Source organism: Hemitrygon akajei, chromosome 24 (assembly GCF_048418815.1).
Source record: "Hemitrygon akajei chromosome 24, sHemAka1.3, whole genome shotgun sequence".
Classification (NCBI taxonomy): Eukaryota; Metazoa; Chordata; class Chondrichthyes; order Myliobatiformes; family Dasyatidae; genus Hemitrygon; species Hemitrygon akajei.
This window is the reverse complement of record NC_133147.1, coordinates 4,564,716-4,578,775: the sequence shown is the minus strand read 5'-3', so window position 1 is coordinate 4,578,775 and position 14,060 is coordinate 4,564,716. Positions and strand designations below refer to the sequence as shown.

The window sequence follows — 14,060 nt, the reverse complement described above, 5'->3', positions numbered from 1 at the left end:
CCGAGGCAGTGCATTCCAGAGCCCCACAACTGTCTGGGAGAAGCAGGTTTTCCTTAACTCTGTCCTAAATGACCGACCCCTTATTCTCAAACCATGCCCTCTGGTACTGGACTCTTCCAGCATCTGGAAAATATTTCCCGCCTCTTTCTTGTCCAATCCCTTAATAATCTTATATGTTGCAATCAGATCCCCACTCAATCTCATTAATTCCAGCGTGTACAACCCCAGTCTCTCTAACCTCTCTGCGTAAGACAGTCCAGACATCCCAGGAATTAACTTCGTGAGTCTACACTGCACTTCCTCTACAGCCAGGATGTCCTTCCTTAACACTGGAGACCAAAACTGTACACAATACTCCAGGTGGGGTCTCACCAGGACTCTGAACAAATGCAAGAGGATTTCCTTGCTCTTGTAATCAATTCCCTTTGTAATAAAGGCCAACATTCTATTAGCCTTCTTCACTGCATGCTGCACTTGCTCATTCACCTTCAATGACTGATGAACAAGGACTCCTAGATCTATTTGTATTTCTCCCTTACCTAACTCTACACCGTTCAGATAATAATCTGCCTTCCTGTTCTTACTCCCAAAGTGGATAACCTCACACTTATTCACATTAAACGTCATCTGCCAGGTATCTGCCCACTCACCCAGCCTATCCAAGTCACCCTGAATTCTGCTAACATCCTCATCACATGTCACACTGCCACCCAGCTTAGTATCATCAGCAAATTTGCTGATGTTATTCTCAATGCCTTCATCTAAATCGTTGACGTAAATTGTAAACAGCTGTGGTCCCAATACCGAGCCCTGTGGCACCCCATTAGTCACCACCTGCCATTCCGAGAAACACCCATTCAACGCTACCCTTTGCTTTACATCTGCCAACCAATTTTCTATCCAAGTCAATGTCTTCCCCCCAATGAAATGAGCTTTGATTTTACCCACCAGTCTCCTATGTTGGACCTTATCAAATGCCTTCTGAGGCATGGGATAAATGGAACTTTGGCTGTTTGGATAAAAAATTGGCTTAAAGAAAGAAAGCAGAGGGTAGTTGTGGAGGGAAACTATTCTGCCTGGAGGTCGGTGACCAGTGGAGTGCCGCGGAGAACTCTCCTGAGACCCCTGCTATTTGTGATTTTTATTCGATTTTTAAAGATAATTACATTATATAAATTAGTAGAATAATGATATTTTTTAAAATGACCTGGATGAAAAGGCGGAAGGATGGGTGAGTAAGTTTGCGGATGACACGAAGATTGGAGGAGTTTGGATGCAGGTGTAGGTTGTCGAATGTTACAAGAGGATATCGACAGGCTGCAGAGTTGGGCAGAAAAATGGCAGATGGAGTTCAGTCCGGACAAGGGGGAGGTGATGCATTTTAGAAGGACAAACCAGAAGACTGAGTACAGGATTAATGGCCAGTTACTTAAGAGTGTGGATGAACAAAGGGAGCTTGGGTTGAAATCCATACATCTCTCAAATTCGCTGCTCAGGTTGATAGGGTAGTTAAGAAAGTCTATGGGATTCTAGGCTTCATTAACAGGGGGATTGGCATTGAGTTCAAGAGTAGAGAAGTCATGTTGCAACGCTACAAATATGTGGTGAGACCGAACTTTGGGAATTGTGTTCAATTCTGGTCACATTATAAGAAGGGTGTGGAAGCTATGGAGAGGGTGCGGAGTAGATTTACCAGGAAGCTGCCTGGTTTGGAGAACAAGTCGTATGAAGCAAGGTTAGCAGAGCTGGGACTTTTCATTCACAGCATAGGAGAATGAGAGGGGACGATAGAGATCTACAAGATTATGAGAGGCATAGATAGTGTGGATAGTTAGTACCTGTTCCCAGGGAACCAAACACCAGAGGGCATATGTACAAAGTTAAGGGAGGGAAGTTTCCGAGAGACATTGGGGGTATGTTTTTTACACAGAGGGTTGTGAGTGCCTGGAATGACTTGCTAGCGATGGTGGTGGAGGCTAAAACATTAATGGGATTTAAGAGTCTCTTGGACAGGCACATGCATGAAAGTAAAATGGAGGGTTATGGAGTAGTGTGGGTTTTGTACACTTTTTATTTTGGTCGGCACAACATGGAGGGCTGAAGAGCCTTTACTGTGCTGTAGTGTTCTATGATTCTATGGTAAATGCCACAGTCCCGCTGTGTCTAACTGACCTGCGACAGGTACGCTAACAGGATAGCTGGGAGGTGAATGTATCCATCGACCGGAGATCTGCGACATCCTTACGCACGTGTAGTTGCCTCTTGTGGACTTGGATACGTGCTGAATGCGGTAGGTCAAGTCCCCTTGGTTTCCGGTGCTGTTGAAGAGAGTGTCGGAGTCCTTCATCAACTGGAAATGCCCAAGTGTCTCAGGACGCGGAGTAGTGCAGGTGATAGTGATTGATTCCCCTGTCACATACACTGGGAGGTCCGGATTTAGTGAGATATCTGCTGGAGGCGGAAGATCTGCAATGGTAAATTCAAAAAGCATATTTGCAGGTTTGTTTTAGATTGAAGGCCAAGCATCCAATAACATAATTGAACTCATTCAACTGTGAAGTATCTCGTTGACACAATATATATCTGAAACTCCAGAATGAAGTGTCCCAAGCCCGGCTGCAAAGGGAGGAGATTTGGAGATTAGCATCCCGAAAATCCTCAAACCAAGAGAAAACGCCAGCAGAAGCGACAAAGACCTGATCCCTGGGAAAGGATGGATCTTCGAAGATGGACTACACATGGGGTCAACTTGAAAGCCAGAACAAACGCAAGTACTCTGTTAGCCATCGGCCTATGCGACAATAGGGCTGAGGGTTATGGAGAAGAGAAAGAAACACAGTGGAGGGTCAGAGGGATCTTGGGGTCCAAGTCCATCGGACAATCATAGCTGCTGCACCGATTAACTGTGTGGTTAAGAAGGTATTCGGTGCATTGGCTGTCATCAATCATGGGCTGGAGTTTAAGAGCAGAGAGGTAATGTTGCATCTACATAAGACCATAGTCAGACGCCGCTTAGTGTATGATGCTCACTTCTGGTCGCCTCATTACAGGAAGGACGTGGAAACCATATAAAGGGTGCACAGGAGATTTGCAAGGATGTTGCCTGGATTGGGGAGCATGCCTTATGAGAATAGGTTGAGTGAATTTGGCCTTTGCTCCTTGGAGCGACGGAGGATGAGTGGTGCCTTGAGAGAGGTGTATAAGATAATGAGAGGCGTTGATCGTGTGGATAGTCAGAGGCTCTTTCCCGGAGCTGAAACGGCTAGTATGAGAGTGTATAGTTTTAGGGTGCTTGGAAGTAGGAATAGAGGTTATGTAAGGAGTAAGCTTTTTATCCACAGAGTGGTGAGTGCCTAGAGTGGGCTGCCGGTGGCAGTGGTGCAGGCGGAAACGATAGGTTATTTTAAGAGACCCCTTGATGAGTAATGGAGCATAGTAAAATAGAGGGTGATGGGTAAGACTCGGTAGTTCTAAGTTTAAGACAGATTCGGCACAGCTTTGTGGGCTGAAGGGTTTGTATTGTGCTGTAGGTTTTCCATGTTTCTATGTTACTATGATAAATAAAGTGTTGTTGGTCACTACTGTTGTTAATGATTGGCATTGAGATCTTGAATAATTCGATTCGCCCAATGGAATTACGGTTTGTAACCGTCAAGGTAATAGTGACCAGTGCTGCAGTTATGTATGTCCAGTAGGCGAGACTATTAGCAATTCATGGCTAAGGGCAAGGTTCTGAAAAAAAAAACGTAGGTATATATTTTCGTGAGTAAACTTTCTAAAATATAAACAACTTAAATACGCAATTTTTTTCTTGTTGTTGTTGTATTAAAATACCGCATGAGAGTTCGTCCAGTTTTTCCTGTCGTAGATTACTTTTGGGAATACCATTCTCCGCCTCACATCTATTGAATTTTTTCAAAGTATCCGATATCGCAACTAATCTTCTTAAGTTTCTCGGGAAGACACGGGCTGCTCTAATCGTAATTGCGCTTACTTATTGAGCCCAGGACAGATTCTCTGAAAGAATAACACCAAAAAGTTTAAACTTCCTAACACGCGCGATTTCTGATGAGGGCTGGTTTTTTGACCTTCGGTTTCATGCTCCTAAAGTTAATTATCAGCTGTTTGGTCTTGCTGACCTTGAGTTGTCTTGTTATTGTGGTAGCACTCCACAAGATTTCAATCTCCCTCGTCACGACCTATGATTCGACCAGCGACGTTGCTGTGGTCAGTAACATATGTATGACATCATAGCTGTGCTTAAACTCATATTCATAAGCATATATTTAATTATATATATTATTGAGAAAACAGTGCAGAAGTATCCATCCCACGATTTCAAGCCATGCTGAGCAGCAATCTCCCAATTTAATCCTAGCCAAATCACGGGATAATTTACAATGGCCAATTAACCTACAAGCCGGTGAGTCTTTGACCTGTGAGAGCGAACAGGAGCGAACAGATATTTCCATCTTAATAAATGTCCTAATTTGTTTACCTCAGACTAAGCACTACAGTCGCGATGTGTCTGACTGACCTGTGACATGTATGCTAAAAGGATGGCTGGCTGGTGTCTGGATCCATCGTCCGGAGACATGGGTCGACATGACGCACGTGTAATTGCCAGCTCTGGACTTGTTCACGTGTTGAATGTGATACGTGAACTCCCTTTGTATTCTGGTGCTGTTCATGAGAAGAACACCGTCTTTTGTCAACTGAAACTGGCCAGCTGAATCGGCACGGTTAGCAGTGCAAGTGATAGTGATAGATTCCCCTGGCACATACACAGGATATTCCGGAAATAAGGACATTTGCGGTGGTGGTGGAAGGTCTGAAATAGAAATATCGCATTGTAATTTTATAGATGGTAATTAAAAAAAGGAAATTATGCCATCAAAATAAAACTCTACAATTGTAAAATGATTCTTACGAAACAAACTTTCACGCCATATTTTTATGATGTACCTAATTCACAAACAGCATACACGTGAATAAATTCAGTGATTTACTTCTAAAAGGTAAAAACGAGTTCGTCGTCTCGAATTTTCAACTAAATTCCACATAATTTATGCATCCAAAATAGAGAAGATTGCAGCAACGGTGAAGACACTCGGCGCTCTGGATTTCTTATGTTGTTTTTTTCCCCCTTATAAATGAAGAGCAACGCTGTTATCTGCATATAGTGATGACTTATCGAAACGAAAAAAGAGAGGAACTCAATAAGGGCTGTAAAATATCACTAGCTTTCCAGTAAACAGAGAGGTGAATTGCGGATACAGTTGTACATTAGGAATCATTTCCCATCTTCAGCGTGTTGAATGCGCTATGTTCGTTACCTCAAACGATATTTGAGGAAGGCGTTAGTTATAGGAGACTTTATAGTCAGGGGTTCAGACTCCCATGTGCCAGGGTCCGGGATGCTTCTGATCGTGTCCAAGATATCCTGCGGTGGGATGGAGAACAGCCAGCGGTCGTGGTACATATTGGTACCAATGACATAGGTAGAAAAAGGGAAGAGGTCCTGGAAGAAGACTACAGGGAGGTGGAAGGAAGTTGAAAAGCAGGACCTTAAAGGTAGAAATCTCGGGTTTACTGCCTGTGCACGCGAGAGAGAGAATAGGAATAGAATGAACAGTTGGATAAATGCGTGGCTGAGGGATTGGAGCAGGGGGCAGGGATTGAGATTTCTTGATCATTTGACCTATTTTGGGGCGGGTGTGACCAGTGCAAAAAGGACGGGTTGCACGTGAATCCCAGGGAGACCAATATCCTGGCAGGCAGGTTTGATAGAGCTGTTGGGGAGAGTTTAAAATACTTTGGCATGGGGGTTGGGAATCAGAATGTGAGGGCAGTGATTAAGGTAGAAGGTCAAGGGCATGATGCTAAGAGTTCTGAATTGATGATGAAGGACAGGCAATAGACAGAACATAATTGTAGCAAGTTAAAGGGGTTGAAATGTGTCTATTTCAATGCTAGGAGTATTAGGATCAAGGAGGATGAACTTAGAGCATGGATTAGTGCGTGGAATTACGATGTTGTGGCCGTTACTGAAACAGAGATGGACGAAGTACAGGTTTGGATGATGCAGGTCCCAGGGTTCAGGTGTTTTAACAGGAATAGGTTGGGAGGTAGAAAAGTGGGGGGGGGGGGGCGGTGGTGTGGCATTGCTGGTCAGGGGTAGTATCACGGCTCTAGAAAGAGTGGACGCTGCAGAAGGACTGTCCACGGAGTCAATCTGTGTGGAAGTCAGAAATAGAAAAGGATCAATCACTGTGCTGCGACAAGTCTATAGGCCTTGAAATAGTCCTCGGGACACCGAGGAGCAGATAAGCAGGCAGATTTTAGAATGGTGCAGGAAATACAGGGTAGTAATTATGGGTGATTTCAACTTCCCTCGCATTGACTGGCACCTCCTGAGTTTAAGGGGGATAGATTGGGCTGAATTTATCAGGTGTGTTGAAAAAGGATTCCTGACACAGTATGTGGACCCGCCGACGAGAGGAGAAACTATACGGGATCTGGTTCTGGGTAATGAACCTGGTCATGCGACAGACCTCTTGGTGTGGGTGCATTTTGGTGAGAGTGACCACAACTCCCTTACCTTAAGAATAGCTATGGAAAGGGATAAAATCAGACGAAATGGTAAAGTGCTTAACTGGGGAAGTGGCTGAGGCAGGAACTAACAAGAGTAAATTGGAAACAGATGTTCAAAGTGGAAAGCACAGAAGTAATGTGGGAGAAGTTTAGGGATCACTTGAGCTGTGTTCAGGATAGGTTTGTCCCAACTGAGGCAAGGAAAAATTGGTAGGAAAAGTGAACCGTGGCTGGCAAAACATGTGAGGCAACCCGTCAAGAGGGAAAGGGAAACATATGTTAGATATAAGAAGCAGAAAGTTGGAGGGGCTTATGAGAAATATAGAGTAGCCAGGATGGAGCTAAAGGAAGAACTTAGGAGTGCTCGAAGGGGGCATGAGAAGGCCTTGGCATGTAGGATTAAGGAAAACCCCAAGCGTTTTATATGTATGCGAAGAATAGGAAGATGACGAGAACGAAGGTGGGACCGTTAAAGGATGAAGATGGAAACATTTGCCTGGAAGCGGAGGACGTTGGGGAGGTCCTAAATGAATGCTTTGCTTCACCATTCACAAGTGAAAAGGATCTTGATCAGGATGAGGTCGAAGTAGAGTGGGCCAGTGTGCTAGACAATGTGGAGATTAAGGAAGAAGCAGTGCTGGATCTTCTTCAAAACATTAAGAATGATAAATCCCCAGGGCCGGATATGATACACCTCAGGTTATTGTGGGAATTGACAGAAGAGTTCGCAGGGGTATTAGCTATGATCATTGAATCCTATTAGGCTGCACGGGAAGTGCCGGAGGTCTGGCGAATGGCAAATGTAGTCCACTTGTTTAAAACAGGTAATAGGGAGAAACCTGGGAACTGTAGACCGGTTAGTCTTACGTCGGTGGTATGCAAACTACAGTAAAGGATTCTTAAGGATAGGTTCTACGAGCATTTGGAGAAGTACAGTCTACGCATGGACAGGCAACATGTCTTTTTGAAGGGAAGATGATGCCTCACGAGCCTGATTGAGTTTTTTGAAGAGATAACAAAAGAAATTGATGAGGGTAGTGCAGTGGATGTAGTCTACATGGACTTTAGTAAAGCACTTGACAAGGTCCCTCATGAGAAACTCATCCAGAAAGTCATGAGGTAATGGACAATAGACAATAGGTGCAGAAGTAGACCATTCGGACCTTCGAGCCCGCACCGCCATTTTGAGATCATGGCTGATCATCTACTATCAATACCCGGCTCCTGCCTTGTCCCCATATCCCTTGATTCCCCTATCCATAAGATACCTATCCAGCTCCTTCTTGAAGGCATCTAGAGAATTGCCCTCCACTGCCTTCTGAGGCAGTGCATTCCAGACCCCCCACAACTGTCTGGGAGAAGAAGTTTTTCCTTAACTCTGTCCTAAATGACCTACCCCTTTTTCTCAAACCATGCCCTCTGGTACTGGACTCTCCCAGCATCTGGAACATATTTCCTGCCTCTATCTTGTCCAATCCCTTAATAATCTTATATGTTTCAATCAGATCCCTTCTCAATCTCCTTAATTCCAGCGTGTATAACCCCAGTCTCTCTAACCACTCTGCGGCAGACAGTCCAGACATCCCAAGAATTAACCTCGTGAATCAACGCTGCACTTCCTCTACAGCCAGGATGTCCTTCCTTAACACTGGAGACCAAACCTGTACACAATACTCCAGGTGTGGTCTCACCAGGGCTCTGAACAACTGCAAGAGGATTTCCATGCTCTTGTACTCAATACCCTTTGTAATAAAGGCCAACATTCCATTAGCCTTCTTCACTGCCTGCTGCACTTGCTCATTCACCTTCAATGACTGATGAACAAGGACTCCTAGATCACCTTGTATTTCTCACTTACCTAACTCTACACCGTTCAGATAATAACCTGCTTTCCTGTTCTTACTCCCAAAGTGGATAACCTCATCCTTATTCACATTAAACGTCATCGGCCAAGTATCTGCCCACTCACCCAGCCTATCCAAGTCACCCTGAATTCTCCTAAAATCCTCATCACAGGTCACACTGCCACCCAGCTTAGTATCATCAGCAAATTTGCTGATGTTATTCTCAATGCCTTCATCTAAGTCGTTGACGTAAATCGTAAACAGCTGTTGTCCCAATACCAACCCCTGTGGCACCCCATTAGTCACAAACTGCCATTCCGAGAAACACCCATTCAACGCTACCCTTTGCTTTCTATCTGCCAACAAGTTTTCTATCCATGTCAATGTCTTCCCCCCAATGAAATGAGCTTTGATTTTACCCACCAATCTCCTATGTGGGACCTTATCAAATGCCTTCTGAGGCATGGGATAAGTGGAACTTTGGCTGTTTGGATAAAAAAATTGGCTTAAAGAAAGAAAGTAGATGGTAGTTGTGGAAGCAAAGTATTCTGCCTGGAGGTCGGTGACTAGTAGAGTGCCGCAGAGAACTGTCCTGAGACCCCTGCTGTTTGTGATTTTTTATTCGATTTTTTAAGATAATTACATGATATAGAATAGTAGAATAATGATATTTTTGTAAATGACCTGGATGCAAAGGCGGAAGGATGAGTGAGTAAGTTTGCGGATGACAAGAAGATTGGAGGAGTTGTGGATGGAGGTGTAGGTTGTCGAATGTTACAAGAGGATATATACAGGATGCAGAGTTGGGCAGGAAAATGGCAGATGGAGTTCAGTCCGGACAAGGGGGAGGTGATGCATTTTAGAAGGACAAACCAGAAGACTGAGTACAGGATTAATGGTCAGTTACTTAAGAGTGTGGATGAACAAAGGGAGCTTGGGTTCAAATCTATACATCCCTCAAATTCGCTGCACAGGTTGATACGGTAGTTAAGAAAGTCTATGGGATTCTAGGCTTCATTAACAGGGGGATTGGCATTGAATTCAAGAGTAGAGAAGTCATGTTGCAACTCTACAAATATGTGGTGAGACCGAACTTTGGGAATTGTGTTCAATTCTGGTCAAATTATAAGGAAGATGTGGAAGCTATGGAGAGGGTGCGGAGTAGATTTACCAGGAAGTTGCCTGGTTTGGAGAACAAGTCGTATGAAGCAAGGTTAGCAGAGCTGGGACTTATCTCTTCACAGCGTAGGAGAATGAGAGGGGGCTATAGATATCTACAAGATTATGAGAGGCATAGATAGGGTGGATAGTCAGTACCTGTTGCCAGGGAACCAAACACCAGAGGGCATATGTACAAAGTTAAGGGAGGGAAGTTTCGGAGAGACATTGGGGGTATGTTTTTTACACAGAGGGTTGTGAGTGCCTGGAATGACTTGCTAGCGATGGTGGTGGAGGCTAAAACATTAATGAGATTTAAGAGTCTCTTGGACAGGCACATGCATGAAAGTAAAATGGAGGGTTATGGAGTAGTGTGGGTTTTGTACACTTTTTATTTCGGTCGGCACAACATGGAGGGCTGAAGAGCCTTTACTGTGCGGCAGTGTTCTATGATTCTATGGTAAATGCCACAGTCGCGCTGTGTCTAACTGACCTGCGACAGGTACGCTAACAGGAAAGCTGGGAGGTGAATGTATCCATCGACCGGAGATCTGCGACATCCTTACGCACGTGTAGTTGCCTCTTGTGGACTTGGATACGTGCTGAATGCGGTAGGTCAAGTCCCCTTGGTTTCCGGTGCTGTTGAAGAGAGTGATGGAGTTCTTCATCAACTGGAAATGCCCAAGTGTCTCAGGACGCGCAGCAGTGCAGGTGATAGTGATCGATTCCCCTGTCACATACACTGGGAGGTCCGGAGTTAGTGAGATATCTGCTTGAGGCGGAAGATCTGCAATGGTAAATGCAAAGCGAATATTTGCAAGTTTGTTTGAGATTGACGCCCAAGCATACAATAACATAATTGAACTCATTCAACTGTAACGTATCTCGTTGACACAGTATATATCTGAAACTCCAGAATGAAGTGTCCCAAGCCCGGCTGCAAAGAGAGGAGATTTGGAGATTAGCATCCCGAAAATCCTCAGACCAAGAGAAAAAGCCAGCAGAAGCGACAAAGACCTGATTGCTGGGAAAGGATGGATCTTCGAAGATGGACTACACATAGGGACAACTTGAAAGACGGAACAAAGGCAAGAACTCTGTTAGCCATCGGCCTATGCGACAATAGGGGTGATGGTTATGGAGAGAAGAAAGAAACACAGTGGAGGGTCAGAGGGATCTTGGGGTCCAAGTCCATCGGACAATCAAAGCTGCTGCACTGATGAACTGTGTGGTTAAGAAGGTATTCGGTGCATTGGCCGTCATCAATCATGGGCTGGAGTTTAAGAGCAGAGAGGTAATGTTGCATCTACATAAGACCTTGGTCAGACGCCGCTTAGTGTATGGTGCTCACTTCTGGTCGCCTCATTACAGAAAGGACGTGGAAACCATATAAAGGGTGCATAGGAGATTTGCAAGGATGTTGCCTGGATTGGGGAGCATGCCTTATGAAAATAGGTTGAGTGAACTTGGCCTTTGCTCCTTGGAGCGACGGAGGATGAGTGGTGCCTTGAGAGAGGTGTATAAGATACTTTGAGGCATTGATCGTGTGGATAGTCAGAGGCTCTTTCCCAGAGCTGAAAGGGCTAGTATGAGATTGTATAGTTTTAGGGTGTTTGGATGTAGGAATAGAGGTTATGTAAGGAGTAAGCTTTTTATACACAGAGTGGTGAGTGCCTATTGTGGGCTGCCGGCGGCAGTGGTGCAGGCGGAAACGATAGGTTCTTTTAAGAGACCCCTTGATGAGTAATGGAGCATTGTAAAATAGAGGGTTATGGGTAAGACTCGGTAGTTCTAACTTTAAGACAGATTCGGCACAGCTTTGTGGGCTGAAGGGTCTGTATTGTGCTGTAGATTTTCCATGTTTCTATGTTACTATGATAAATAAAGTGTTGTTGGTCACTTGTTGTTAATGATTGGCATTGGGATCTTGAATAATTCGATTCGCCAAATGGAATTACGGTTTGTATCCGTCAAGGTAATAGTGACCAATGCTCCAGTAATGTATGTCCAGTAGGCGAGACTCTTAGCAATTCATGGCTAAGGGCAAGGTTCTGATAAAAAAAAATAACGTAAGTATTTTTTTTCGTGAGTAAACTTTCTAAAATATAAACAACTTAAATACGCAAGGTTTTCTTGCTGTTGTTGTATTAAAATACTGCATGAGAGTTCGTCCAGATTTTCCTGTCGTAGATTTCTGTTGGGAATACCATTCTCCGCCTCACATCTATTGAACTTTTTCAAAGTATCCGATATCGCAACTAATCTTCGTAAGTTTCTCGGGAAGACACGGGCTGCTCTAATCGTAATTGCACTTACTTATTGAGCCCAGGACAGATCCTCTGAAAGAATAACACCGAAAATTTTAAACTTCCTGACACGCGCGATTTCTGATGAGGACTGGTTATTGGACCTCCAGTTTCATGGTCATAAAGTTAATAATCAGCTGTTTGCTCTTGCTGACCTTGAGTTGTCTTGTTATTGTGGTAGCACTCCACAAGATTTCAATCTCCCTCGTCACTACCTATGATTCGACCAACAACGTTGCTGTCGTCAGAAACATATGTATAACTTCATAGCTGTGCTTAAACTCATATTCATAAGCATATATTTAATTTTATATATTATTGAGAAAACAGTGCAGAAGTATCCATCCCACGATTTCAATCCACGCTGAGCAGCAATCTCCCAATTTAATCCTAGCCAAATCACGGGATAATTTACAATGGCCAATTAACCTACAAGCCGGTGAGTCTTGGACCTGTGAGGGCGAACAGGAGCGAACAGATATTTCCATCTTAATAAATGTCCTAATTTGTTTACCTCAGACTAAGCACTACAGTCACGATGTGTCTGACTGACCTGTGACATGTATGCTAATAGGATGGCTGGCTGGTGTCTCGATCCATCGACCGGAGACATGCGTCGAGATGACGCACGTGTAATTGCCAGCTCTGGACTTGTTCACGTGTTGAATGTGATACATGAACTCCCTTTGTATTCCGGTGCTGTTCATGAGAGGAACACCATCTTTTGTCAACTGAAAATGGTCAGCTGAATCGGCACGGTCAGCAGTGCAAGTGATCGTGAGAGATTCCCCTGGCACATACACAGGATATTCCGGAAATAAGGACATTTGCGGTGGTGGTGGAAGGTCTGAAATAGAAATATCGCATTGTCATTTTATACATAGTGATTAAAAAAAGGAAATTATGTCATCAAAATAAAACTCTACAATTGTAAAATGATTCTTACGAAACAATCTGTCACGCCATATTTTTATGCTGTACCTAATTCACAAACAGCATACACGTGAATAAATTCAGTGATTTGCTTCTAAAAGGTAAAAACGAGTTCGTCGTCTCGAATTTTCGACTAAATGCTGCATAATTTATGCATCCAAAATAGAGAAGATTGCAGCAACCGTGAAGACACTCGGCGCTCTGTGTTCTTTATGTTGTTTTTTCGCCCTTATAAATGAAGAGCAACGCTGCTATCTGCATATAGTGATGACTTATCGAAACGAAAAAAGAGAGGAACTCAATAAGGGCAATAAAATATCACTAGCTTTCCAGTAAACAGAGAGGTGAATTGCGGATACAATTGTACATTAGGAATCATTTCCCATCTTCAGCGTGTTGAATGCGCTATGTTCGTTGTCTCAAATGATATTTGAGGAAGGCGGTAGTGATAGGAGACTTTATAGTCAGGGGTTCAGACTCCCATGTGCTAGGGTCCGGGATGCTTCTGATCGTGTCCAAGATATCCTGCGGTGGGATGGAGAACAGCCAGCGGTCGTGGAACATATTGGTACCAATGACATAGGTAAAAAAAGGGAAGAGGTCCTGGAAGAAGACTACAGGGAGTTGGAAGGAATTTGAAAAGCAGGACCTCAAAGGTAGTAATCTCGGGTTTACTGCCTGTGCACGCGACAGTGAGAATAGGAATAGAATGAACTGGAGGATAAATTCGTGGCTGAGGGATTGGAGCAGGGGGCAGGAATTGAGATTTCTGGGGCGGTTGTGACCAGTACAAAAAGGACGGGTTGCACTTGAATCCCAGGGAGACCAATATACTGGCAGGCAGGTTTGGTAGAGCTGTTGGGGAGGGTTTAAAATACTTTGGCATGTGGGGTGGGAATCAGAATGTGAATGCAGGGATTAAGGTAGAAGGTCAAGGGCATGATGCTGAGTTCTGAGTTGATGATGAAGGACAGGCAATAGACAGAACATAATTGTAGCAAGTTAAAGGGGTTGAAATGTGTCTATTTCAATGCTAGGAGTATTAGGATCAAGGAGGATGAACTTAGAGCATGGATTAGTGCGTGGAATTACGAGGTTGTGGCCGTTACTGAAACAGAGATGGACGAAGTACAGGATTGGATGTTGCAGGTCCCGGGGTTCAGGTGTTTTAACAGGAATATGTTGGGAGGTAGAAAAGTGGGGGGGGGGGGAGGTGTGGCATTGC

General features: G+C 44.1%; 1 protein-coding gene across 1 annotated transcript in view; it reads right to left on the bottom strand.

The window, feature by feature from the left end:
• Positions 1-14,060, bottom strand: part of LOC140715818 (uncharacterized) — a 108,222-nt gene that overhangs the window by 39,159 nt on the left and 55,003 nt on the right. The window contains exons 10-13 of the mRNA XM_073028215.1: positions 12,456-12,749; positions 10,090-10,383; positions 4,538-4,831; positions 2,173-2,466 (exon numbers count right to left, since the gene is read on the bottom strand). Of these exons, the coding sequence (XP_072884316.1) occupies positions 2,173-2,466; positions 4,538-4,831; positions 10,090-10,383; positions 12,456-12,749 (1,176 nt within the window). The remainder of the gene's footprint in view (positions 1-2,172; positions 2,467-4,537; positions 4,832-10,089; positions 10,384-12,455; positions 12,750-14,060) is intronic.